The 27,956-nt window shown below is 39.5% G+C and overlaps 2 protein-coding genes across 3 annotated transcripts in view; both read left to right on the plus strand.

Annotated features, from left to right (window-relative positions):
• The first annotated feature begins 3,901 nt into the window (after window positions 1-3,901).
• On the plus strand, window positions 3,902-9,124 carry LOC121396406 (protein kinase C delta type-like). The gene is made up of 8 exons (XM_041571282.1): window positions 3,902-4,085; window positions 4,966-5,069; window positions 5,536-5,697; window positions 5,958-6,049; window positions 7,325-7,463; window positions 7,978-8,166; window positions 8,518-8,646; window positions 8,993-9,124. Exons 1-8 carry the CDS (start codon window positions 3,902-3,904, stop codon window positions 9,122-9,124), a joined length of 1,131 nt encoding a protein of 376 aa, XP_041427216.1.
• A 5,487-nt stretch (window positions 9,125-14,611) lies between these two features.
• The window catches only part of mypn.S (myopalladin S homeolog), an 84,047-nt gene continuing 70,702 nt past the window's right edge, over window positions 14,612-27,956 (plus strand). The window contains exons 1-2 of one of the 2 annotated variants that reach the window (XM_041571002.1): window positions 14,628-14,700; window positions 23,671-23,708. In XM_041571002.1, the coding sequence (XP_041426936.1) occupies window positions 14,698-14,700; window positions 23,671-23,708 (41 nt within the window). In that variant the 5' untranslated portion in view covers window positions 14,628-14,697. Of the gene's footprint in view, window positions 14,701-23,670; window positions 23,709-27,956 lie in introns of both variants that reach the window. The other variant, XM_018227490.2, reaches the window with a different exon arrangement.

The following is a 27,956-nucleotide window of genomic DNA, read 5'->3' on the forward strand; positions in this document are numbered from 1 at the left end:
TCCCTCTCCTCTGTTACCTATCACAAATAACCCGGACTTCCCGCCTGCACTAAACAGAGAAGACTACAAACCGTGGCTCATAGATGATCACCTACAAATGATTCACCTCGTAGATAAAGGCACCATGGTCACGAGAGAGAAGCTGGACCAGCGATGTTCCTTTACCCCACGGATGCATCTCCAATACAGTCAGCTTAAACATTTTTATTGTACACTAGGAGGTGACAGGGTCTTTGGCAGAAAACTCTCGAAATTTGAACAGCTGTGCCACAGCGCTACTCCTCCAAGACATACCCTATCTACAATTTATAAGGCTGCCACAGGCGAGCAAAACATCATGGAACTCCCGTTTATTAACACCTGGTCTAAAGACCTGAACCTAAACCTGACAGAGGAAGAAACAATAGACATGATACGTACTCTATCTTACAGCTCCAGGTGCAATAGGATTCAAGAGTTGAATTACAAAATTCTGACCAAGTGGTACTACACGCCACAGAAGCTCCATAAAATATACCCTAACACAACAAACATCTGTTGGAGATGCAGAAGTGATGTAGGCTCATTGCTCCACATCTTTTGGTCGTGTCCCTTGATCAAGCCTTACTGGGACTCGGTCCTCCGGGTGTGTCAAAATGTAGCTGGGGACAGAAACCTAAACGACCCGGCCTACGCCTTACTATTTCACATGTCCACGGAAGACAAGTTCCATTTTCACAATTCAGCCCTCCCGCACCTGCTAAACGCCGCAAAACTACTGATACCCAGATATTGGAAAAATCAGCAAACACCAACACCCCGTGAATGGTTGCTGAAGGTAGAGGAGATCCAACAATTTGAACAACGATCAACACACACTGACAAACAGGTCAGAAATTATACTGCACAATGGTTCACTTGGGTTGTATTCAAAGGGAGTCAAGAATATTCTCAGCTGATAGCATGACAAACCAAACCTACCGAGAGGTGTCTCATGTTGCATTCACCTGCCTCCCCCACCCCATCCTCCACATACTCCCACACACACTTTCACACTATGACGCATAGTCAGTAGGGGACGATTAGGCACCAAGAGGAGCGCATGAATAATACTGCATGATGTTGATGTCTTATATCCTGTGCAACATACTTTCTGCAATGTTAATTAATGATAGCAATCCCCTGTTCTTGTATGAAATCTTAATAAAAGATATTTGAAAGAATTAACATCCGGAGCACAGTATTGATAGTGTAGCTTATAGTTAGAGAACGGTGCACTTAATTCACTATATCGCTACACAAATTTAAAGGAGAACTAAAAACCCCAATAAAAAAAGCTCCCTTAACTGCCTGCCATTGCCTCCATCTCCCTCCCCGCACTGTGATTTAGTGAAAAAATAGCCCCTTAAAAAATACCTGACCGTAAAATGCAGAGCAGCGCAGCAGGGTTCCCAGGCACCATCTTTTGCCTGTTCGTATTCTTTAGGGTCTCTTTGTAGACACAAAGACTCTGGGAGCATGCTCCTGTCAGCATTGAGCCAGGAAGAGAATATGAATGGGAAGAAAATGGTTACCTGGGAACTCTGCTGTGCTGCTAGCAACCAGATTGCTGAAATTGCAAACTAGAGAGCTGCTAAATAAAAAAGCTGAATAACCCAAAAACCACAAATAATAAAAAATGAAAACCAATTGTAAAGTGTCTTAGTATATCGCTCTCGACATCATACTAAAAGTTAACTCAAAGGTGAACAACCTATAATATATTTGGCTTGGACTTATCTAAAGAAAAATGAAATATAAGTTAACTCATGAGTTAAAATACACAATGGAGCATGTATCAGAATGATAAAAAAACAAAACCAAAAATAATTCTCTGTCATAATGTCACTTGCAGTTTGAGTAGAGTGTGACTGCAACATCATCATATGTAGCAATTGCTGCTATTCATTAACATCCCTTACAGCAGTTCATGTGATCACATGAAGCTGAGATCCTGACTCATAATAATAATAATAATAATAATATTATTAATATTATTATCCAGTTGCTTTTAGATTTATCTATACTAGATATACCATGACCTGGATGAATGAAAATATTTGTCATCAATAATATATATATATATATATATATATATATATATATATATATATATACACAAAGAAAAATGGGCCTGGTGCACACAGAACACTGGTCACTGCCCAGGTGCTGGAACAAGGAATTGTACAGTCAATAAAGAAAAAGTCCGCACTCATGGATCTTGTGTAGAAAAGCAAAAAGCTAGTTAGTGTTTATTCACTAAATAAACACTAACTTGCTTTTTGCTTTTCCACACAAGACCCTATGTAGCTAAGTAACTCACAAAATGAGGGAAGAGGCCCAGGTGCACAGCCCTGAGCCTTCAGCAAAAAAATTGTAGAGCAGGCACTTGAGTAAAGGCAATCTTCCACCAGGCAGTAGATGTAGATAAAATTGTTTATTATTTCATAAATACAGCCTTACTCATTTCGTGTTACAAACACTTAGTCATAGGCTATGACTGTGTCTATGAATGTGTCCTATTACACATATATTTTCAGCCCTCACCTGCTTCATATGAATAGGTGCACTGGCCCTTATGTTACATTTATATATTGTCTCAGAAGTAAAGAGGGGCTTGAAAGAGGTTCTATGTGAAAACATATTAATAAGTTGCTCAGTGAGGAATTAAGGGTTGCACTAACATAACTACTGCAACTGCTGGTGCAGGATGTGCAGCAGGGCCCCCACTCAGGACATGATCCTTGCTCTGGATTTGGCGAAGATCCATCAGGCCCTGAGTGAAGATCCTGTCGATTTGGTGACTATCCAAGACTCCAGTAGTGTTGCCATCTTTCCCTGTGGGAAACTCTGGTCACGGGCACTTCCGGTAGTTCCACCACTTAAGGGTTGGTAGTAGTGATAAGTGAAATTTTTCACTGCATTTCACACTACAAAACAAAAATTAACGCATCGCACAAAAAAAAAAGTTAGACCAGTGTTGGACTGGCCCGGCCCCGGTGGGCTCCGACCCTCGTGGGCCCCCGACGGGCCAGACCCCCCTCTCCCGATATCTAAATTTTGGGGGGAAAAAGTTTTCATCGCTGCGTATGCACGCTTCCAGTCCGACCCTGAGTTAGACAACCAAAGGCTTTAATGCATTTTGGTGAATTTCTGCCATTTCGTGAATTTTTTCCAAACCAAAATGGGTCAGATTCGCCCATCACTAGTTGGCAGAAGAGGTTGGTGCAAAGGTAGGGGCAGGGCCACAAATATGTACCTCTTCTATCCCCTAGCCCGGGACCTTGTTCCCTCTTCATTTAACTCAGTCCCCTTAGCAGTGCATGTTCATTCCTTTAGAGAAGAGTGATTGCCAAAGGCTGGATGTGTGTGTGTTTTTGTTTGTTTTCTGGGAAAAATCCATTTGAAAAATCTGGAACTAGAGTTTATTGGATGGGGTATCCCTTATTGTTTCTATATGAACCTTACACTGTAGTGAAGAGAAAACCTGTATGTTGGGTTTATGGCAGCTATGACAGCAAATGACTTCCCATGCACCTAAAAAGTAAAGTGAATGGACTTTCATATATTAAACAGCTCAGAATCAGATTTGAACCACAGACTGGACAAACAGAATGAAATATAAATACATTAAGGATAACAAAGCTGATAAACTAACAGCATAGGGAATGTATAGAATACAGACCATAGAATCTGTAAGTGAATATAGAACTATGTACCTGGCCCTGTGCTGCAATGGTTTCTTCCAGCCTGTGCCCAGGTGATGATGTCATGCAGTGGCACAGGGCATGAGACCTCAACCGTTGGAAAGTGACTGTTGCTGAGGTGACTTTGAGAGAGAGAGAGAGGCGAGGAGAGAGATTTGTGCGATTTTAGAGAGAAAATGAAGCAGATTTATCCAAATTATGGCGTTTCGGACCCCGGACCATCACAGAAGAAAAGAAGAATAACAGGAAGCGAAGAGAATGAAGATGGAAAGAAGAAGAGAGCGAGGAGTTTGGAGGAGCAGAGGTTACCAGATGAGAGCTGCAGGGAGGAGAAACGGAGAAGGGAGGAGATTGATGAAGGTAAAGGAAAAAATTGCTTTTTGATAAAGAAATGGCCCACATGATTGCCAGCTGCCCATAATTTATTGGGGAAATTACTGTTTATAGCTTAGCTACTAACATACCTGTAGGTGCTAAATTGCACAAGTGCAGATGCCAATAGCAACTAATCATCAAGCAGCTTGAAACAGTGTATTTCAGCATGAAATGACTAGAATGATCTAATTGGCTTTTAGGGGTAATTGCACTGGTGCAATTAACACTTATCCCCATATATAATATATAACTAAAGACACCAAATTTGCCCAAGGGCACTAACCCAAATCAGCCAAGCAGTTGACCAGTAAATGCTACCTGCTGATTACTTACTATTGGTTATTAGACCTGTGCCCATTTTAATTTATAATCCTATATGTTTATGTATCAACCGCCAAACTATTAGGGGTCTCCTTCCTGTTATATTTAGAGGAGCTGGCAATGCGATATTGATATTGACTGCATATTTCACTAAATTGCAAAAAGGGGCAGCCCACATGATTTCCAACTGACAATAATGTACCAGTGCAATTGCTGTGTAGGGCTTGGTTACTAATATGGATTCAAAATTGCATAAGGGCAGTTGACTGTAGTAACCAATCAGAAAGCTGCTGAGAAAAGTGTACTTTAACTTATCCCCCCCAGTTGTAATGTTTGCCCAGGTGAGGTAAATTGAAACAACTAATCAGTTTTTTGCTGACAATGTGACATGTTAAGGCATATTTAGAAAGCTTATTTTGTCTTACAATTAATATATAGTTTTCCTAGGTAAATTAAATGTTTCTTCTAGAAAATGGGCCTATATTGAAAAAGCTCAAAATATTAAAATGTGCATGCTATAAATAATATCTATTTTCTTCACCAGGAGGATCCAACACCGTGAGACCAGCTCAGTCTTCAAGGCTTGACCCGCTCAGTGCCTCCAGCTACGACTTCTTCTCTGTGCTGGGAACAGGAGGATTTGGCAAAGTGAGTGACTGGTTTCCATTAGGCACAGCTTTTTTTTGTAGGTTCTAAATCCTAGATTTGTTAGGAAGGACTAGGAATGAGTGTTCAGCTGACTATTTCCAATAATGGGACAGATTCACTTCAGTAAAGAATTAGTTATTTTGTGGTTTATGATGTGAACACTTATAGATGAGATTCAATTACTTGATAAAAAACTCTTCTAGTTCAGTTCCAGTTTTGTAACATAGAAATCAATACCGTTTTGACATTTTAAACAGTGAGATAAGCTTTTCTCAATTGAATTGCGTCTCAAATTGAATTTCGCCCATAGGTTTTCACTAGATAAACCTTTTTCTTGTGAATTGAATCTGGTACACAAGAAACAAAATGCAAAACTGAATAATATTTCCAACTATATATATCAATGTGTTTCCCATGTTAGAGCTCTAAATTCAGTATATATTGACTCTTTTCTTGCCTTTCTCAGGTAATGCTGGCCAAGTTGAAAGACAGGCGGCCATATGTGGCTCTCAAGTCCATCAGAAAATCAGAGACAGACTACGAGAGCATTATCACTGAGGCACAAGTCCTAAACATCTCAAGGGACTGTGAATTTCTTTGCCGAGGCTATGCCGCTTTTCAAACCCAGGTAAAACATTGACTCAGTATTGCCATTTAGTTCCATAGATGCAGGTTTGGATTGGTCTACCAGACTAGCAGAGGATCTCCCGGTCGGTCCCAGCCAAGTTACCCATCAACTACCAACAATATGAATGAACTGATGCTGGATATTTAATTCACTTTGTGTAACATATATACTGATAAAGCCCAGATGACTCATTTCCCAATCCTATTTGGTTTTCTATATCTATGTACCAACTTGTATGTGTTATCTGTCTGTGTCACCAGCGGCATGCCTTTTTCGTAATGGAGTTCCTGAGCGGGGGAAGCCTGGCAGACGAGCTGAAAAAACACGGCAGCCTAGACATGGACAGAGTCCTGTAAGTAGCACATGTTATAAATGGTACTAGTATAATATCACTACGAAATACTTTTATACCAATTAAACCTATGGGAGTAAAGTAATAAATGGCCTAAAGTTTGCAACTTGGCTAATAACCATTAACCAGACAGCACTTTTTATTACAGTACCCCTTATATTTGCTCCTTTTTCATTCCATAAAGCACATTTAGCAACACTGGGCAAATTTGCACCTGGACAGTTACCCAGAGCAACTGAACAGTGAAGATTGAACAATAAAAGCAAAAATGTTATTGGTTTCCATGGGTAACTTGCAGGTGCAAATTTGCCTATTGTAGGTAAATACACCCAGTGTTTGTGTGTGCTTTCTTGTTAAGAACCCAAGGCACATATAGCTGTGTTTTTTAACCATATCATTACTAATATCCTTAGAGTGATCAGAAAAATCATGTTGTAAGAAGGATGGAATAATATAATATGTACATATTGACTCTAGGAAGCATCATTTTCAAATTTAATAGTCAATTATTTTACGTTATCTGAAATGAATGGGCACATATTATAGAGAAATGTTTATGGGGTTAACCATTATTTACTTTTTTAAAGGTTCCATTCTGCAGAGATGGTATGTGGCCTGCAATTCCTGCACAGCAAGGGGATCATCCATCGGTCAGTATCAATTTCTTCATCTCTGTAACTTTCTACAGCAGAGGCCACACACAGGTTGCTCTGCAGATCAGCAGCCCTTGCCTTTTTCTGTGTAACTCCTTTATTCTCTATATTACAGAGACATCAAACCATGGGTTTCCATGGGTAACTTGCAGGTGCAAATTTGCCTATTGTAGGTAAATACACCCAGTGTTTGTGTGTGCTTTCTTGTTAAGAACCCAAGGCACATATAGCTGTGTTTTTTAACCATATCATTACTAATATCCTTAGAGTGATCAGAAAAATCATGTTGTAAGAAGGATGGAATAATATAATATGTACATATTGACTCTAGGAAGCATCATTTTCAAATTTAATAGTCAATTATTTTACGTTATCTGAAATGAATGGGCACATATTATAGAGAAATGTTTATGGGGTTAACCATTATTTACTTTTTTAAAGGTTCCATTCTGCAGAGATGGTATGTGGCCTGCAATTCCTGCACAGCAAGGGGATCATCCATCGGTCAGTATCAATTTCTTCATCTCTGTAACTTTCTACAGCAGAGGCCACACACAGGTTGCTCTGCAGATCAGCAGCCCTTGCCTTTTTCTGTGTAACTCCTTTATTCTCTATATTACAGAGACATCAAACCCCGTAACATCTTATTGGATCACCAAGGCCACATTAGGATCTCAGACTTCGGCTTGGCTGTACAAAACATCTTCAAAGGTGATACCATCACGGGCTGGGCCGGAACTACTGAATACATGGCCCCAGAGGTAAGACATGGAATTACAGTATATTTACAGTAAAAACCAAGTAAAGGAGAATAAGACAACAGAGCTGTATTTAGCTGATGATGACATATATACCAACATGTTATACAAATAGGCACAATTGGCTTTATCATTATCAAAATATCAACCCTCATATGTAGTAAAAGGCACAACAATTGACTGGGCCATAACCCATAGCAACCAAAGAGATGTTTTATTTTAGTGCTTTCTGCTGATTGGTTGCTACTGGTGACTAGACTAGCAAAACACGTTTTTACGTCATATAACTTTATATGATCATTTATATAACTAACTCCTATGTTGTGCCAGGCATCATCCTTACTGCATGTGACAATACAGGTGTTTCTACTCATACCCCGCTGATTGGGACACATGCATTTCTCATTGCACACAATGGCCAGCTAAATCTATTGAATTCGTTGTTAACATAATACCAGTAAATATACACAGAGGATGCCATGTTGCTCCTAAGTTATAGCTTTTCTTTCTTTTCAAGATTCTGCAAGGAAAACCTTACAATGCAGCAGTCGACTGGTGGTCCTGTGGCATCACCATCTGCAAAATAGCCTCCGGAGAGAACCCTTTTTACAGGTTTACCAAACAGGAGCTCATTGATTCGATCATCAACGATGAGCCTGAAATACCAAAGTGGCTGGATGATGATTTAATACATCTGCTGAAAAAGGTGGGTAGCAACAGAGGGACAGAGATATAGTAATGTAACACAAATAGTTTTTATTTTACTGCATTGCCTTAGTTAAAACCTTTTATCACCTTTGCATTCTTATAGGGTTATACAATAACATGAATGAGCTACAAGAGTTTTAAGTTACAATCTGAAACCGCATGTTCTATAATGTATCATAAAAACCTGTCCCAGACTGAATGACTGTTGTCATTTTAATTCCAACTAACCTATTAGCAATTTGAATAATTAACTTGCAAACCTATAAATCATTTGCAGTGATTATATCGATGGGTATTTTAGTGTGTATAAAATCTGTGGTATTAAAATAATTGCCCTTTGAACCTTTAGCTCCTCAAAAAGAAGCCGAGGCGACGGCTCGGGGCCAGAGGAGACATCAGGTGCCACCCGTTCTTTGAGCCCATCGACTGGGTGGTGCTGGAAGAGGAAGGAGCAGAGCCCCCTTTTCAGCCACGCAAAGTAAGTAGATGATTTGTGACAGATGAATGTGAAAGTAGTGGATTAATTTGTGGAAGTTTTATTTAAACATTAAACACATAAATCACCATATTTACACACACACGAATATCTATACACATATGGAGATGTCTCTGCAAAAGCATCATTATTGCACTTTCATGTCTAAAAGATGGATATTTTCATTATAATCTTTGTTGTATAATAATATTAAACACATGGCAAAGACACAAACTGCTATTTTTACAACAAAAACTTCTAAAAGCATATACATAGATTTTTTTGTTTTCTCACTCATAATAGATATTTTGTATCATCTGAACTAAAATTATTTTTACCTTTCACACAGCCATCAGCAAAGCTCTTCAGGCCATATGATGGGAATCTGTCGTTCGTCGGGTCCCAGGAGAATGAAGCCACATCAAGGGACAATAATATCGTCTCTGGCCTTTCATTCCTAAGTTCCTCCTGGCTGGAGTAAGTATGTATGAGAGTGAGTAATCCAGCCAGTCATAATAACATGCTGTTCCATCTAGCATAAGTACATAAGATCAGAGGACAGTGGGCATATCTATAGGCTTCAAGATCAGCTCCACCTGCTGCACAAAGGCTGTTCCATCTTCTGCATTTCCTGGGCAAGAACAACTCCACCTTCATCCTGAGATACCATCCTTCAGATCATAAGATTCCTTGGTAAAATCAGGTTTTGGGATCCTGGAGTGGCAGTGGCTCATCTGGTAAGTATTAGGTGGGTATCTATATGTGTGTGAATGGTGCGTGAACGTGAGATATGAAAGGATAAGGGTGTAACAGAAGGCAAACAGAGTCTAAGATCACAGCCTGTTTGTCTTCCTGCACATCATGTCTATAGACCCCAATACCCTGTTAGTTATGTATATAGTTCTATAGTTCTCATAGTTGTGTAGAAATCAAGGGCAAGGGTTTTTTCCCAATCTGAAGTAAGATGGTTTTTTTTTACCTTGTCATGTTAAGTTGTTGTTAAATGAGCAAAGGGTGGGACTTCATAGACACGTGCAGTTAAAACCTCGTTTGTTGTCTTTGTTTGTCACGTTTGTCCTGTTGTGTGAGGCGTTACACCCGGCGTGCCGGTAACAAGGTTGAAGCCTTGGTGTGGCGTTACTGCTCACATGTAGAAACATGTGCTAATTCAACCATTGGTGTGTGACTGTGAGTGAAGTATTGTTTCATTGGCACAATTTGTTTCACCTATTCACTTTGTTGAGGACTACATTTATTAAGCTGAAGATCATCTTTGAGATTACTTTTTATTACTATTATTATTATGAACACATAGTTATTTAGTGGAAGAGTGACCCACATGGTTATCACACTTGCTCAGAAACAGCTGATCTGGCCTCACTTTTGCAAAAGATAAAATGTTATATTTTAAAACTCAAAGGCAGTTCTCAGAACGCATTGGTGCTACCATACCCCTATAGTCATATGTTCCTTTACACATCCAGCTCTGCCTCCATGCCTGTTCCACACCACTGGGCCCCTGCAAAGTATTGGTCCCAGTTAACTGCCTGGTTTGCCCTTATAGTGATCCACCACTAAGCAGCAATGCCATAGGATTGACTCACAAAGTTCCTTCTTACCTAAGGCCTTCTCACCAATAAGGTCTCCCCTACATGGTCCCTAAATGATGGGGGGGTTGAGGACCACCTTTGGCTGCTCAAAGTCTTAGTTTGATACCATTTTGTTTAGAAGTATCAACCCATCCATGTGGGTTCATTTGGAACCCAAAACAATAAATTCTATGGTATTGGCAGGCAGATCCCTGACAGCGGTTATTATATCTGTTATTGGTTATTATATCTGTTCTTTTGTAATTTGACATTTTATTGGTTTAAAAGAGAAAAAATAAGTTCAGCAAAAGGGAATACTATGACATACTGTTTTTACACTTATGTATCAAAAGTAACACCACTAATCACAGAACAGCATTGCTACACAGCGGATCATATAATCAGCTGAACAGTTAGAAGTTAGTGCCTTTGCCGAATAACTCAACATTTCGGGGCACATTTACCTAGGGTCGAATATCGAGGTAAAAGGGAGGATAGAGTTAGGTTCCATGCTTCTTGTCTATAAAAGGTCAGTGCATCTTATGTTCTGTATAGAATACCTTAGGTTACATAATTAGCTCTTTGGTCCAGGTTTTCTGGGTGATGGTCCCAGTGAAACCATTCCAGCTCTCCTTCGTAGCTCCTGTAGAGTAGTTTCTCTCTAATTGATTCCATTGCCCTGATCCAATTTACTTTTATGATAAGTGTCTGCAGTCCTGGGATCTGCGGTCGTTTCCAGTTAGCTGCTAATAGGGATCTTGCTGCTTTAAAGATCTGGATGACTAGTTTGTGAGACTGACTGCACAAATGGATGATTTCTTAGCTGTGTCTCAGATTTTTAAAGGGGTGGTTCACCTTTAGGTTAACATTTAGTATGTTATAGAATGCCCAATTATAAGCAACTTTTCAATTGGTGTTGGTAATTTTATTTTTTTATAGTTTTTGAATTATTTGCCTTCATCTTCTGACTCTCACCAGCTTTTCAAATGGGGGTCACTGACCCCATCTAAAAACAAATGCTCTGTAAGGCTTCAAATGTATTGTTATTGCTACTTTTTATTACTCATCTTTCTATTCAGACCTCTCCTTTTCATATTCCAGTCTCTTATTCAAATCAGTGCATGGTTGCTAGGGAAATTTGGATCCTAGCAACCAGATTGCTGAATTAAATGAAACATTAAGATATGACAACAGGCTTTCCTGTAATCAGGGTGGGAACTAGGGGCAGGCAGAGTAGGCGCCCCCCTAGGGTGCCATCATGGGGCGGGTGCATTTTTGAGGGGAATTTTTTGGTTTGCTTGACCCTTAATAGTTTTTAAATTTTATAAACTGCCTGAAAGGGCAGTAATTGATTACATTTAGAAAGTTTCTTATTTCAGTATGATGAACCTTATATTAAATGTTCATTTTCACAATAGTTCCCCTTGAAAAATAGTGATGGTGCCACCCCAAAGCCAGCCTGACAGAACTTGTTGTCCATGTGCTGCTGATTTAAAGTGACAATAACACCATCTTGGCAACATAACACACATAAAGGCAACGTCATTATTTTTGTTTTTTTTAAACTTTGTATTATTTAAGGATGACAGATTATGGATAATAATGTTCAGCATAATATCGTCCTATGCATTGACAAATGGAAACAACAATAAAGAATATCTTTCTATAAACTATTTCCGTGTCCTGTGTTTTCTTGATTTTAGAATGTTATCAAAGAGTTGTTCATTATTTGTGTTTTTTGTAACATACATTCCTGTATAAATTTTCTTTTTAGCCAACAGTGTAATGCTTCCCCTATTGCCATGGCAGCATGCAACACTTGTTGTGGTTGACATCAGAGGATGATGATGTAGACATTGTAATATGCCACAAAACAAGAGCCACAAGCTGCTGTGTCTGCGACTGACTGATTAATTAAAAAAAAGTTTGTCTAGATATTTTAAGGATTTGATTATTATTGAGTGAAATGAGCAGATTGGTGCATGAACGGGCAAGACTGACCAGTGCTGGAATGATCACTGAACATAGCAGTGTCAGACTGGGACAGAAGGGGCCCACCAAAAACCTTTAGACCAGGGGCGCACTCTAAGTATTATTTTCTTCCCTCACTCAAGCTCTATTCTCCTAGTCTCTTTTCTTTACATACTATAATCTATTATTCCATCTATTTAGCCTCTTTGTTCTCATAGAAATAGGGAATGGCCATAAAATAGACCAAAAGTTTAGCAGCATGAGGGCCCACTGACACCTGGGCCCACCGGGAGTTTTCCTGGTATCCCGGTGGGCCAGTCCGACACTGGAACATAGTATAACCCTAATTTGGTTACTGTCTCTTTAAATAGCAATTAACCTGTGGCAATCCAGGGCCCTGATTCCCTTTTGTGTATGAAAAGTACTGGGAACTGGGATTTACAGTGCAGTGCCTCCACCTAGGGAACACTGAGGAGCACACCTCAGGGGATTTCCACTAGGATAAATAAAACAGGGAGGGGAGGGTGACAGCAGGGAGGGGAGAATGACGAAGTGGTGGGTGACAGAGGGAATGAAGGGGAGTAAGAACATGGATAGGGCGAACATGGACAAAAGATAGGAACAAGACAAGTTTAAATGTAAGAACCCAGCACCCCCCGTAATTGCACCTTTAATTGCACCCTAGGCAGCGGCCTCTTCTGCTTACCCCTAGTTCTGGCCCTCGATCAAGCAGAGAGCACTTCTACCCCAGGGTCTAGCTGAGCTGTGCCATACTACAGGCAGTGAGTACAGGGCCCCATTGCAGACAACATCCACTGCCACCCCCTAACTTGCTTGTGTGTGTGATAAGCACTTTATGCAAGGGAGGGTGGATGCTGCCATGTGTCCTCCTCCCACCTATCATGAATACAGAGCTGCCAAACACAGGCAGAAGGCATGGTGCAAAATTCAAAAAAAAATGTTGGATTATGTCTTGTTTTTGCACTCTGCCTTCCCAGTTGTAAATGACCCATTAAGAATTGCTAGAATGTGCTATGAATGTTTACAAAAATAGTAGGGGTAGGGTTACCACCTGTCCAGTTTTGACCTAGACAGCCGAATTTCAGAAGGGCTGTCTGGGTCAAAACTGCCTGCCCACTTTTCCAAATTAGGAAAACTAGGCAGGATGTTCTTAGATTGACATGGTGGTCGGCCAACCAACCCATGATGCTGCCGGTCTGCCCCATAACATGATAGCCCAGCCCCCATTATGGCACTGTCTGCCCCCATGTCTGGAGATCATGATGAGGAAAGGTGGCGACCCTCATTGGAGTCATTTCCAAAGTAGAACACAGTATGCTAAGTGCAAAAAAGGACTGCATTCAGCATAAAGCATGCAAAATGGTGCACTCCAAAAAAGGAAGACCTGTGGCTAGTCCCTTGAGTGTTAACCTGAATTAGGAAAAGGGGCAGGGTGTCTAACTGTCTCTTAAGGGCAAGAACACACAAAGAGTTTGACTCGCTGCTGAGTGCAGCTACACGAAGTGTATCAACGATCGACCCAAAAACAACATGCTTTCATGTTTTTTTGTGGGCAATCTCTGCTCTGCTCCATGTAGCTGCATTCAGACCGAAGCTGTGCCTGTCAATGCAGCTAAACCTGGAAGTGTAAAGGAGCAGATCTGTTGCTTTTCGTCTGCCTAAGGGGCAGGGGAGAGAAGCAGGTAATTCGCTTTGTTGCGCACTCACTGGTTCTTGTGCTGGATTTTCAATCTGGCATAAAGGAGCGGTGAGCAACTTTCCCTGGGTTGCAGTGTTTGTTAAGTGACTTACAACCCATGCCACAATATTGAATAGTAGCTGAGTAGGTAAGTCCTAGCTCTAAACTACTTACCATGCTGTGTCAGTTTCTAAAATATTGACAAATACAAAAAACGGGTAAAAAAACAGGGGAAACATCTTATCAAACTCCTGACATAATTTAACAAATTTTTTATGTAATTGGATTTGGCAAAATGTATCCTATAGAGCACCCCAAATAAATGTTTTCATGGTAACTGCAGACACAATTCTAAACGAACTGAGAAAAACATGTTATTTTTTTATTTAATACAGAGGCACATTTATGACAATGTTTCCATTTATCCTCTGATTTGTTATATGATCCATTTATACATGAATCCTGAAGAGGAAGAAAAAGAGAGATAACGATGGTAAATAATAGGTTAGTTGACACATAGACAGATATGTTTTTAGTACATTTGTCAGCATTTGTCTGACCCCCTTTAGACAGACTGTGTAAACATCAGCTAGCTACAAGTGGCGTGAACTCTTCACTTCTTGGCAGGGCATAATGTTTTTTTTCCATAGCAGGATGAGGAGGACACCTATAATTAGCATTCTAAAAAAGCAAAAAAAGAAAGCAGCCATTGCTGTCCTGACAGAGGGAGGCACGAGACCATGGACCATGTAGGACAGAGGAAGTGCAGAGGCTCGATGTCTGTCTAAATGCTGGATGGTAATGCTGAATTTATTTCCTTCTTTTTGTAGTTTGGCTTACTATAAAAGGGAGCATTCAAAGTGTGTAATCTGCCACCAATAACAATATAAGGATGTAGATATGTCTTTTAAATTTGTAGAAGAAGACAAAAATAATAATTTAGAATGATGTGTTCAGCCCCTTATGGCTGAAATCCCAAACCAGTAGTTCGGGTGCTGAAAAATCTATGTGAAGCTGGAGTAAGTACCCTGCCAAGTTTATTTCTTGCTCAGTCAGATAGATTAAGGGCTACGCATTGTCTTTTAAACGTGTTACACTTTCAAAAAGAATGTTGATAGTAGAGGAAGAGATGCACTGGAATAAGTTTTAACTTCTTTGTGTCATGTGTTTGCTTAGAGAAGGATTGCTGATTTTGGTTATGTGCTATTATAATAACTATACTAAGCAATATTATTTTTAAATCAAAATAGATTTGCAACATATACGCTAGAATTTCAGGGCAATTTGTAAGACGTATGGCTAAGATTCTCCCCAAAATCTTGACCATATTGTGGGGCACATTTACCTAGGGTCGAATATCGAGGGTTAATTAACCCTCGATATTCGACCGTCGAAGTAAAATCATTCGACTTCGAATATCGAAGTCGAAGGATTTTGCGCTATTCGTTCGATCGATTAAATCCTTCCAATCGAACGATTCGAAGGATTTTAATTCATCGATCGAAGGTTTTGATCAGGAAATTTTTAGGAAGCCTATGGGGACCTTCCCCATAGGCTAACATTGGCCTCGGTAGGTTTTAGGTGGCGAACTAGGGGGTCGAAGAATTTTTTAAAGAGACAGTACTTCGACTATCGAATGGTCGAATAGTCGAATGATTTTTAGTTCGAATCGTTCGATTTGTAGTCAAAGGTCGTAGTCGAAGGTCGAAGTAGCCCATTCGATGGTCGAAGTAGCCATATTCGACCATTCAAAATTCGAACTTTTTTTCCTTTATTCCTTCACTCGAACTAAGTAAATGGGCCCCTGTGACTTGCAAGGATTTGTTTTTATGGTAAAAAACAGGATAATGTATGTTTTCATTTGAACTGTTTGCCGGAGACCCTTAGCAACCAGGAATCCAGTCACTCTGAACGGAGGCAGAGTCTGGCCATTTGCTCCCATGTTGACCTCTAGATCCTGATGTTTTTGGCCAAACCAATTTTAGACATTATAAATGATATGTTCCTACTTCAGCATAAATGGAGACATACTGTAAGTATATGCAAAGTATTCCATCATTATTGGTCACTATCTACAATAAGATGGGTGTACAGTTTATTTTCATGAGTTTAAGTACAAGCAGAAATACAGTGCAATACAGTGCAAAAACAAATGTACATTTTTTAAAACAAATATTATGATATTTGTCTTGACATATGGGGCAATGCCTCCAATTCAGAAGTGAAAGAGTTTTTTTCTGTATAATGGGGGAACATACAATGAAGCCATGGCAGCACAGTGTTTTTAGGTTGCAGGTCAAAGCAGTTATTGAAGTGCACAGCCTTTATTATTGTGTACATTTCCTCTGTGCAGACAGAAAACAATCATTTTTTATTCTACATTTTTTTCTGTTCGCCATATAGATACCTGTGGGCCACCCTCCTAAATCCCCCCCCCCCCCGGACATGGGCCCACAGCTGACACAGTAATTTGCTTCTTAGGGGCAATCAATAGACAATTCCACGTAAAGTTATCAGATCGTGGTTATTTCTTTCACTGGCAATCTGTAGAAGTCTGATAAATGTCAGAGAGGCTAACCAAAAAGCAAAAAGGGGGGCAAAAAAAGACCAGAATATGGTAGAAAAGGTGATACAGGTGCACCAGCCCCTCAGCAAAGAATCTTTGATTCAAAGCTACATTAAAATAGTTAGCATCTCAATTAACCTTACATGCTTCATGTCCTAGGGGTCCTTGGTCATGTGCTACATCTGTACAGCAGGAAGTAGATATTTATAGTGTCCACAGCCAATCAAATACAAATTGTGGGACATGGTTACAGAGCCAATGGGCTGCCATAGACATTTTTTATTAGGCCGGTAGGGGTGCTATTTGGGCCTTTGTATACCTGAAATGTCACAGTCTATTTTGAATCTCATTCTTCCGTTAATGAATACTTCATTACCACCATTTTTATCCTGGCTTACTGCTGTAGCTGGTTATATAGAAATGCCAAAGGCTGGGGAGTAACTACAGAGGAAGCAGACCCTGTGAGGGCCCCATGAGACCCTCATCATTGAGCAAGCTCAACAGACACTGGTAAAACAAGCTCGACATACACTGGTAAAACAGGACAACCTCTGAATATATTGGGGGGGCCCTAAAATTAATTTGCCACTGGACAAAGAGGTCACTTTGTGTCTTCCAAAAGCCTTTTTTAGGTCAAATAAATAAATAATGGATGATTTAAGTTATTAAACTATTGGATACTTCACATACAATTGATCTTAAGGTTTGTTTAAAAGAAGTTATTTCAGACCAAAAACCATGCCCATCTCTCTTCTTTCAGCTTTCCAGTATGTCAGGGAAAGGGTATTGTCTAAAACTGCATTTGGCCATTGCTTTACCAGACAGGATGTATTGCTACATTCACGCTGAATGTCTCATTAAAGAGTCTTGATGATATCAGAATGTGATGCAATGACTTGTAGAAGATGCTGTATCCCATATGGCCTTAATTATTAGTTAAATAGGAATGCAGCAGTGGCTGTTTTTTAGGATATACCTTAAAACTACTTCCTGTTTGCACTTGGTACCATGGGAAAAATCCAAGCAAGACAGCCTATTGTGGACCTCCACAAGTCCATTTCCTCCTCATGAATGATTTTCATAAAGCCTACATACATGTAAACATCGGACAGAAATGTACAACTTTATCGTAACTTAGACTTCCAGCTTGACCATAGCTTAGAGATAACAAAACTAAACTATTGGAGCGGCCATCAGAAATCCCAGATTTGAATCCCACTGAAAATGTATGTGTAATGTGGTGCCATCCACTCCTGCGTGAATGTTAAATGTTTGCACTGGGTTATCACAGTGTGGACTGAACTAAAAAAAAAATTGTGTGTTCTTTCAGGAACAATGGGTGCAAATTCAAGCAACATATTATGAGAACCTAATGGAAGGCTACCCTAAGAAGCCCACTAATACAATCGAATTTAGTTTTTTTCCACGAATCTTGAAAAATGATGTGGTTTTTCTAAAAAGTACTAAATATCCAAGATTTATTAAGTTTAAAGACCATGAACCTCTAATGCCAAGTTTCTTTGTGCTGATCTGATTGGACCACTTTAAATCAATTCGGACTTTGAGGTTTCTGGATAGGGATGTAGCGAACTGTTCGCCGGCGAACTAGTTCGCGCGAACTTCGACTGTTCGCGTCCGCCGAATGTTCGCGAACGTCGCGCGACGTTCGCCAATAGTCGTTCGCGTCAAAAATCGTTCGACCATTCGATTCCTTCGACCGCTAAAATCGAAGGATTTTCGTTCGAATCGAACGATCGAAGCCATTGGATTGAATGAAATCATTCGATCGAATGGCTTCGATCGTTCGATTCGAACGAAAATCCTTCGATCGAACGATTAAAATCCTTCGATCGTTCGAATCGAACGATTTTCGGATGTTCGAAGTTCGCGAACTGTTCGCGAACTGTTCGCATTTTTTGCCGGTGTTCGCGAACGGCGTTCGTGAACACATAAACGGCAGTTCGCTACATCCCTATTTCTGGATTTTTCTTTTTCTTTTTTTAGAGGTTTTCGAGTTATATGTATTTTTTAGTGCATCGTTCAGAACTTTGTTTTTCATTCATGCTTTCTTATATTCAAGTCATCTTAAGCAAGTAAAAGACAATACCAGTAAATACTTGCAACGTGTATGTAAACTATTGACCCACAGAAAATCAGATTTGCCCACATTTGACTTGAACACAGGCAATGTACTGTAATTTGATAAGATTGAATTTATAGGAAAAAATTGTGTGAACATCTTTAGAATAGATAACTATCATCATGTTAAAATGAAAATGTTGTTGATCAAATCGCAGATTTATGAAAGTTCAACCAATCACAATATGTTATCCGTTGACAAGCTGAGTGAAAGGCTTGATTAGAAATGTAAATTTCTAATTTTATCACAAAATATCATATTTCAGGCTTCAGAGGTTTCTCAGAATGTGATCTCAGGGCTATTACGCTGGTTATTCTATCCCTAGATCCAGCTCTGTTAAACGGCATTCCGCAGTATAATATAATGACTGCTTCATTTCTTCCCTGATGTCAAGGCATGTACTGCATGATCTCTATATGAATCACTGAGGTATTTATATTCACATTCATCTATCCATGTTTCCTATCCGTGTCTGACGTTGCCCTTACAGATATACTCTGTATCTGTGTAAACTCTGGGTCTAGGGTAACAATATAAGAATGTGCAGCTGTTCTATATGTCTCCAGGTTTGATCTGGTTTCAGCATGGGGAGTTTAATGAATTCAACAAATATAAAAAAAAAACAAGCTTGAGATAATTAGAGCCTATAAATTCGGGGCTCTAAGCCTCAAGTCGCCAAGCAAACCAGTTCGGGTGGTATAGTGAGATAATTACAAAAATAATAGAAAATTAAAATGTAACCTTTAATAAATATCATTAAAAACCACAACACCAAAAAAAAAAATATATACAGGGCCGTGCCCTCAGTGATACAACACCACTACAAAAACGTGAGGACCCACTACCTCCAAATAGTATAGGCAGTGCAGGATATTTGCCTTAAAAAACAACAATTAAAAGCTGCATCGGGTGGTAACCGGTGGGGTGACTGAACGCCAGTCAGTAAGGCGAACGATAAATATTTAGAGCAGCCTAGTAGCAAAAATTCTACCCTCCCCTTCGTTTTTCCTTCCCCCAGGAGACAATTCTGCCTACCTACGTAGGGAATGGATGGGAGCTTATCCCCCACCTTCCACCTATGCTGCCCGACGCGTTTCGCCGTGAAAACGGCATATGCCCCTGAAGAAGCCGTTTTCACGGCGAAACGCGTCGGGCAGCATAGGTGGAAGGTGGGGGATAAGCTCCCATCCATTCCCTACGTAGGTAGGCAGAATTGTCTCCTGGGGGAAGGAAAAACGAAGGGGAGGGTAGAATTTTTGCTACTAGGCTGCTCTAAATATTTATCGTTCGCCTTACTGACTGGCGTTCAGTCACCCCACCGGTTACCACCCGATGCAGCTTTTAATTGTTGTTTTTTAAGGCAAATATCCTGCACTGCCTATACTATTTGGAGGTAGTGGGTCCTCACGTTTTTGTAGTGGTGTTGTATCACTGAGGGCACGGCCCTGTATATATTTTTTTTTTTTTTGGTGTTGTGGTTTTTAATGATATTTATTAAAGGTTACATTTTAATTTTCTATTATTTTTGTAATTATCTCACTATACCACCCGAACTGGTTTGCTTGGCGACTTGAGGCTTAGAGCCCCGAATTTATAGGCTCTAATTATCTCAAGCTTGTTTTTTTTATATTTGTTGAGTTTATAACTATTTTCTCAAACCTGCGGGTGTACATAGTACCTCCTGACTGAACCGGCTCATTCATCTTGAGTTTAATGAATTCTTGCATAAAAAAAAATGTAAATCTAATCGTTCATTTAACTGGACTCAGGTTCTGGATATTTAATATATGCTGCTTGGATAAGAAAAAGCACCTCCGTATTAAAAGCTGACCCTCTATAGTAGGGATCCCCAACCTTTTGAACGCGTGAGCAACATTCAGAAGTAAAAGGAGTTGGGGAGCAACACTTGCATGAAAAATGTTCTTGGGGTGCCAAACAAGTGCTGTGATTGGCCATTTAGTAGCATCTATGTGGATTGTCAACCTACATTGAGGCTCTGTTTGGCAGTGCACCTGGTTTTTATACTAAATTAAAACTTGCCTCCAAACCAGAAATTCAAAAATAAGCACCTGCTTTGAGGCCACTGGGAGCAACATCCAAGGAGTTGGAGAGCAACATGTTGTTGACGAGCTACCTCTATAGTAATATTAGTTTAGTACAGTATTTTAAAGTAATTTAGAAGTAATTTAAAGGGGTAGGTAGTTCAATTACAAAACATACACTAGGGTTAATTTAATTAGGTGCCAATTAACCTACTAGTATGTTTATATAGTGTGGAAGGACACTGCAGTACTTGAGGCCAAATAACAAACATGGTAAAAACACACAAACTGTTTCCAGAATGGAACTTACAAATCACAGTTTTTCCAGGACTTTACGTTAAAAATGAGCTTTTCTAAATTGTTAAGCCTCTCATTAATTTGCATTTAACACAATGCATTTCAATATTGAGGCTTAACAATTCAGTAGGTGTTTGGGCTCTGGGCTTTCTCTCAGCTCTAGCCACAACTCGTATCCATAAGCACACCTGGGTCTTTCCTGAGCTATGAGCACTCTCCTTTGGGGATATGGCTCTGAGCACGGTCCTTTGGGGAGATGGCCCTCCCCCCACAGGTGACCGCTTACGCTGAGCTCTAACACCCTATAATATAGAATGAAGCACGACATGCTATGATAAATTTGCCACTTCATTAACTCATTAAAGAGCGCAAACCTCAGAGGGAAGTTGGAACATTGCAAGTGAGAGTTCAGACAAGTTGCAAATGTGATGACCGAATCTGTGTTAGTCTTTTTATTGTAGCAAGTTTGAAAAAAAACCATCGGCTCCTTGCTCCATGCTCGGGTGGCAAGCATTTCTCCCAACTGAAGTGGTGATTGAGTTGGCTCAATAAGAAATGCTTTGTTTGCTGCTATGCTGATTATTAAACCATGTAAACATTCATGCTTTTGACATCTCTCCAGCAGGTACATTAGATTGCAATTTTTAAAAAAATTCACTCCATGTTTTGTATTATATTAAAACTCTCTACACCCTGCACATCTATATAACTAATACAGGTATGGGTCCTGTTATCCAGAATACTCGGGATACCTGGGGTATCTTACGGAATTTGGATCTTCATACCTTTGGTCTACTTAAAATCATTTAAATGTTAAATAAACCTAATAAAGCCTTTTGCATCCAATAAGGATTATTTATTTCTTAGTTGGGATCAAGTACAAGGTACTGTTTTATTGTTACAGAGAAAAAGGAAATCATTTATAAAAATTTGAATTATTTGATTAAAATAGAGTCATGGGGGCAGATTTACTAAAGGGCGAAGTGGCTAACGCTAGTGACTTTTCTCCAGACATCGGCAATTCACTAACAGGCACAATTCACTAACAGGCGCAGGCGTCAATTCGCTAGCAAAAGAGACCGTCGCTATCATTCGCACTCTATCACCAGGCAAATTTTCACTCTGGCGAATGGACGTTACTCTGCAAATTCAGCAAATTCAACAAATTCAGTTTGACTTGGCCACCTCAGACCAGGCGAAGTGCTAAAAAGAAGCTAGATCTTCCTCAATCTTCTGTCACTTACATCATATCCTGTGTGCCGAAAATGCATTAAAATTCAAAAAACGCTGGCGACTTTTCCTTTTTTTAAGCGGGATTGCCTGCAAAAGTCCGAACAAACTTTTTTTGGGTAAACATATTGAACATTCATTTTACAGTGGGCTCATGTGTAGAGCATTACTGTATATAAATTCTCTTGTCTTTATTAAGGTTCCCTGGACATTTGTAATAAAAAGTGGTAACTTCAAGCATTTGTACCAACATTTATAATAAAGACCTTCATACAACTTGAAATTATCCGCTGTATGCAAATTGACCTAAGCGTAAGATCATTAGCGAATTTTCGCTAGACACAAACGAATGGTATTGCATCTTCGCTATGAAATGCTTGCACTGCTGAAGTAACGCTAGCGAAAAGTCACCAGCGTTCGGCGCCCAGGGCTCAACTTTGCATATTAGTGAATTATCATAGTGGTAGCAAATTTGCGCCTGGCAAAGTAATGCGATGTGTGCAAAGCGATCGATGGCGACAATTCGCCCTTTAGTGAATTTGCCCCATGGTCTTACCTTAATTCAGAGTTTTATGGATAACAGTTTTTTGCATAGCGGATCCCATTCCTTATCTATACATACAAATCATTGCAAACATTTTTTATTGTTTTTATTGAATTATGGTAAATATACTTTCTATGAAAGGCTCCAAGTCCTGCTGTTCATATACATTATATCACTGGCATTTAGCTGTAGCTTTCCCACTCATTTATTCTATACACACATTAAACTGTGTCCTCGCAGTTTCCCATCTGTTTCTGGGAAAAGGACAACAAATAAACTGAATATACTACACATAGGGGGTTATTTACTGAGCTCTGAATACCCGAAATCCGAAAAAATAGTTTTTTTTATAAAATCGGACTTTTAAAAAAAATCATAAATTTTTCGGAATTTATTAAACCCTGAGGGCTAAAAAGCCTGAACATAAAAACACGTCATCTCAAACCTGTTGAGGTTGCATAAAAGTCAATGGGAACAGTCCCATTGATTTTTGGTTGTGTCTGGGGTTTCGGGCAATTTCACGACTTTTTTTTATGAGCTTTCGGGTGAAAACTACGAAAAATTCGGAGATTTCAGGGAAAATTCACGAAAAAATCGTGATCCTGCAAAGGTGATTTTCTTGAAAATGTAATAATAAATAAGCGTTAGATTGGAGTTTGTAGCAGCCGATATTGAGACAAATTCGGACCTTGATAAATAACCCCCATAAACTGGAGTTCCTGATATAGAAGCTACTATTCTGCATAATAGTTGAGAGTTAATAAAACTGTCTCGGATTGGTGCTGTCAGTAGAACAGTATCTGGAATTAGTGCCAGAAATAGGAAATGTTGTAAAACAAGCACAATCAAAAGTAAGTCTTAGATGATATAACTCTGACTCTGAAATAAGCAGTGTCTTTTGGTATTTCATTTAAATTCAGTCTCAAATAATATGTGTTTTTTTATTTAGGGTCAGGAAATTTCTCAACACACAGAAGCTAGCAATGAGTGAGTTCTCTTTTTAAATTTGCTGATTTATAACAAAGTCCCACTATGGGCTGTAACACAATTCTCCTACATATTTCTATTAATACATTAATTTTTGGCTGGGTTTGTGTGTGTTTTTTCAATAATTCTATTTTAAATCATTGAAAGGGGTTGTTCACCTTCCAAACACTTTTTTCAGTTCAGTTGTTTTCAGATTGTTCCACAGAAATAAAGACTTTTTTCAATTACCTTCCATTATTTAGTTTTTGCTGTTTTTCCAAAATGTAAGTTTTGTTTTCAGTCTGGCAGCTCAGTAATTCAGGCGCAGACTCTAAACTGCAACATTTCTCAGCAGCATTTCTGGAGTATTAGCAACTATTGTATCAATTCTAACAGCTGCCTGTAATGAAACCCAGAGATTCTGCTTAAACTGCAACATTTAGTTGATACATTTCTCAGCAGCATCTCTGGAGTATTAGCAACTATTGTATCAATTCTAACAGCTGCCTGTAATGAAACCCCGAGATTCTGCTTACCAGGGACAAAGATAAGAAATGGATCAACTAAATGTATCAATTTAGAACAGTTTACAGGGTCGGCAACTCCCCTCCCCAGATCTGCCTTTTAAAGTGAAAAATTAGACTTTACACTCGAATATTAGAAAATCGGTGACGCATAGAAAATAGAAAGTAATTGGAAAAAGTCGTTATTTCTGGTGATTTATCTGAAAACAACTGGTTGTTTGAAGGTGAACAACCCCTTTAAGGGGAAATATTACTGAAAATACCGCTTTAAATAAATCAAATGAAAGCAGCAACGACTAACGCTTATTACAACACTCATATCTTTGCATTATACAAGCGGGATGGAATAGCAATGTGCACAATTTCTGTTCTGGTGTGAAAGCTGTTTCCTATGACCTATAAGGATGTTGTTTCTTTGAGCTATTGTATCAGGCGTGGAACTCTACCCAGAATTTGCATAATGAAAGAAACTACAGAGTAACTTTGTATTACACGTTAATTAAAAATGTTCAGTTGTTTCAGTAGGGATGTTGTATTTGGTAAATTGCAGTGTACTCAATGTTCCCTGCATTTGTGCTGGAATGGACAGCATTAGGGTCAAACTCACTTGCCACAAGTCTTATGCACCTATTGACAAAAAACACTAGAATTACTACCATGTACAGGCTGGCGGTAGTTCCAGCGCTCCCTAACGTCCATGTGTGCACTTGCATGCTATTCATCAGGACTCACTAGAGCTTCAAGCAAGTAGCCTCATGTTGGTAGTTGGTCTTGCAAAGTGCAAGATTTTAAGCTCTTGTGAGTAGGGTCCTCTGATCTTATTTTTACTTTGTAATCTTTGTTTGTTAAATTATTGTTTTTCCCTCGACAGCCCAGATATTTTGAAGGGCTGTCTGGGTGAAAACTGCCTGCCTGGTTTCCAAATGACCAATTGGCATGTCATGGTCCCGCTCCTGACATCATTGGGCCCTCCCCTGATATGTCATTGATCCGCCTCATCATTGGCCCACCACCATTACATCAGGGCCATGTACGGAGTAACCAGCAATGAAAGGTGGCAACCCTAACTGCATAACTTGCTGGAGATATATAAATAAATTATGATGAGGATGATAAAGTACCTTTTTTAAATAGCACAAATGTACTCTGAGTTTTGTGTCAAAGCTAGCTCTGTACATTAGGGGGTACATTTACTAACCTCGAATGAAGGATTCAAAGTAAAAAAACGTTGATTTTCGAAGTATTTTTTTGGATACTTCGACCATCGAATAGGCTACTAAGACCTTTGACTACGACTTCGACTTTGATTCGAACGATTTGAACTAAAAATCGTTCGACTATTCGACCATTCGATAGTCGAAATACTGACAATTTTTTAGCACAGGTTGTTGAGGAGCCTACCAGAAAAAATGCTATTCTTGATTTAGTGATCTCAAATGACCCAGAACTTATAGCAAATGTGCAAGTCATTGAACCCCTGGGTAATAGTGACCATAATGTTTTATCTTTTAATGTCTGGTGCAAAAAACAAAAATATACTGGGGCAACAAAAACCATGAATTTTGCCAAAGCTAATTTTAGTGCCTTGAGGGCTGCCCTACAGAGCATTGATTGGGGCATTAGGTTTTCAGCTAAAAACACAGAACAGAAATGGTTGTCCTTTAAAATGATATTAAATCATTACTGTTCTCAATTTATTCCCTTAAGGACTAAACGTAGAAGCTCTAAGAATCATCCTGTGTGGCTTAATACAGAGGTAAAGATGTTAATGGGAAAGAAGAGAAAGGCATTTAAAAACTACAAATCTGTAGGGACAGAAGCTGCATTTAATGAATATAAACACTGTAATAAATGTTGTAAATCAGCAATCCGGAAGGCTAAGAAAAGAAATGAAGAGTTAATTGCGGTGGAGGTGAAAACTAACCCTAAAAAGTTTTTTAAATATATTAATAGTAAAAAGATGCAGGTTGAGAGTGTTGCTCCATTAAATAATGGTACCAGTATGGTTGTAACAGATACAGATAAGGCAAATGTATTAAATCAGTTCTTTTCTTCAGTGTATACAATAGAGGAGTCTGGGTTCACAGGCTCACTTAATAACTGCACGAATGGTTCAGCTCAATCTAGTCAGTGGCTGACTCAGGATATGATTCAAAAAGCTTTAATACAAATTAATGTAAACAAGGCTCCAGGGCCTGATGGCATACACCCCCGGGTTCTAAGAGAGCTTAGTTCAGTTTTAGACCAGCCCTTATTTCTGATTTTCTCAGATTCACTGTCATCTGGTATGGTGCCTATGGATTGGAGAAAAGCTGATGTTATTCCAATATTTAAAAAGGGATTCCGATCTCAGCCTGGCAATTATAGGCCAGTAAGCTTGACATCTGTGGTGGGCAAATTATTTGAAGGCTTGTTAAGGGATCACATTCAAAATTTTGTCCTAATGAATGGCATTATGAGCAACAATCAGCATGGCTTTATGAAGGATAGGTCATGTCAGACGAATTTGATTGCATTTTATGATGTGGTAAGTAAGATTCTGGATAGTGGGGGGGCAGTAGATGTGATCTATTTGGATTTTGCCAAAGCGTTTGATACTGTGCCCCACAAACGACTGCTTTCTAAACTAAGGTCTGTTGGGCTTAATGAAGTCGTTTGCACATGGATAGGAAACTGGCTACAGGATCGGGTACAGAGGGTGGTTGTTAATGGGACATTCTCTACTTGGAGTAAGGTTCTTAGTGGGGTCCCCCAGGGCTCAGTATTGGGTCCACTTTTATTTAACTTGTTCATTAATGCCTTAGGGGAGGGTGTTGTAAGTAATGTATCAGTGTTTGCAGATGACACAAAATTATCCAGCCCAATTAATTCCATCCAGGATGTGGCATCCTTGCAACAGGATCTTGACAAACTGGCAATCTGGGCAGCTAAGTGGCAAATGAGATTCAATGTTGATAAATGTAAAGTCATGCACCTGGGATGTAAAAATATCCAAGCCACTTATACCCTTAATGGGACTGCACTAGGCAAATCCATTATGGAAAAGGACCTTGGAGTCCTTGTAGATGATAAACTTGGCTGTAGCAAGCAATGCCAGTCAGCAGCATCAAGGGCAAATAAGGTCTTGAGCTGTATTAAAAGGGGCATAGAGTCACGGGAGGAGGGGGTCATTCTTCCACTGTATAGAGCACTTGTAAGGCCCCATCTAGAATATGCCGTACAGTTTTGGTCTCCATCACTCAAACAGGACATTATTGTATTAGAGAGGGTACAGAGAAGGGCAACTAAGCTGGTAAAAGGTATTGAAAATCTTAGCTATGAGGAAAGACTGGCCAAATTGGAGATGTTCACGCTGGAGAAGAGGCGCTTAAGGGGTGATATGATGACTATGTATAAATATATAAGGGGATCATATAACAATCTCTCTAATGCTTTATCTACCAGTAGGTCTTTCCAGCTGACACGAGGTCACCCATTCCGATTAGAAGAAAAGAGGTTCCGCCTAAATATTCGGAAGGGGTTTTTTACAGTGAGAGCTGTGAAGATGTGGAATTCTCTCCCTGAATCAGTTGTACAGGCTGATACATTAGATAGCTTTAAGAAGGGGTTGGATGGCTTTTTAGCAAGTAAGGGAATACAGGGTTATGGGAAATAGCTCATAGTCCAAGTTGATCCAGGGACTAGTCCGATTGCCATTTTGGAGTCAGGAAGGAATTTTTCCCCCTCTAAGGCAAATTGGAGAGGC

Source organism: Xenopus laevis, chromosome 7S (genome assembly GCF_017654675.1).
Source record: "Xenopus laevis strain J_2021 chromosome 7S, Xenopus_laevis_v10.1, whole genome shotgun sequence".
Taxonomy (NCBI): Eukaryota; Metazoa; Chordata; class Amphibia; order Anura; family Pipidae; genus Xenopus; species Xenopus laevis.

Excerpts from the sequence above, each read along its gene's own strand:
- LOC121396406 (XM_041571282.1), top strand. The coding sequence starts at position 3,902 with ATGAAGCAGATTTATCCAAATTATGGCGTTTCGGACCCCGGACCATCA. Across the intron at positions 4,086-4,965 it reads AAGGGAGGAGATTGATGAAG|GAGGATCCAACACCGTGAGA; the intron begins GTAAAGGAAAAA and ends TTTCTTCACCAG. Across the intron at positions 8,167-8,517 it reads TAATACATCTGCTGAAAAAG|CTCCTCAAAAAGAAGCCGAG; the intron begins GTGGGTAGCAAC and ends TTGAACCTTTAG.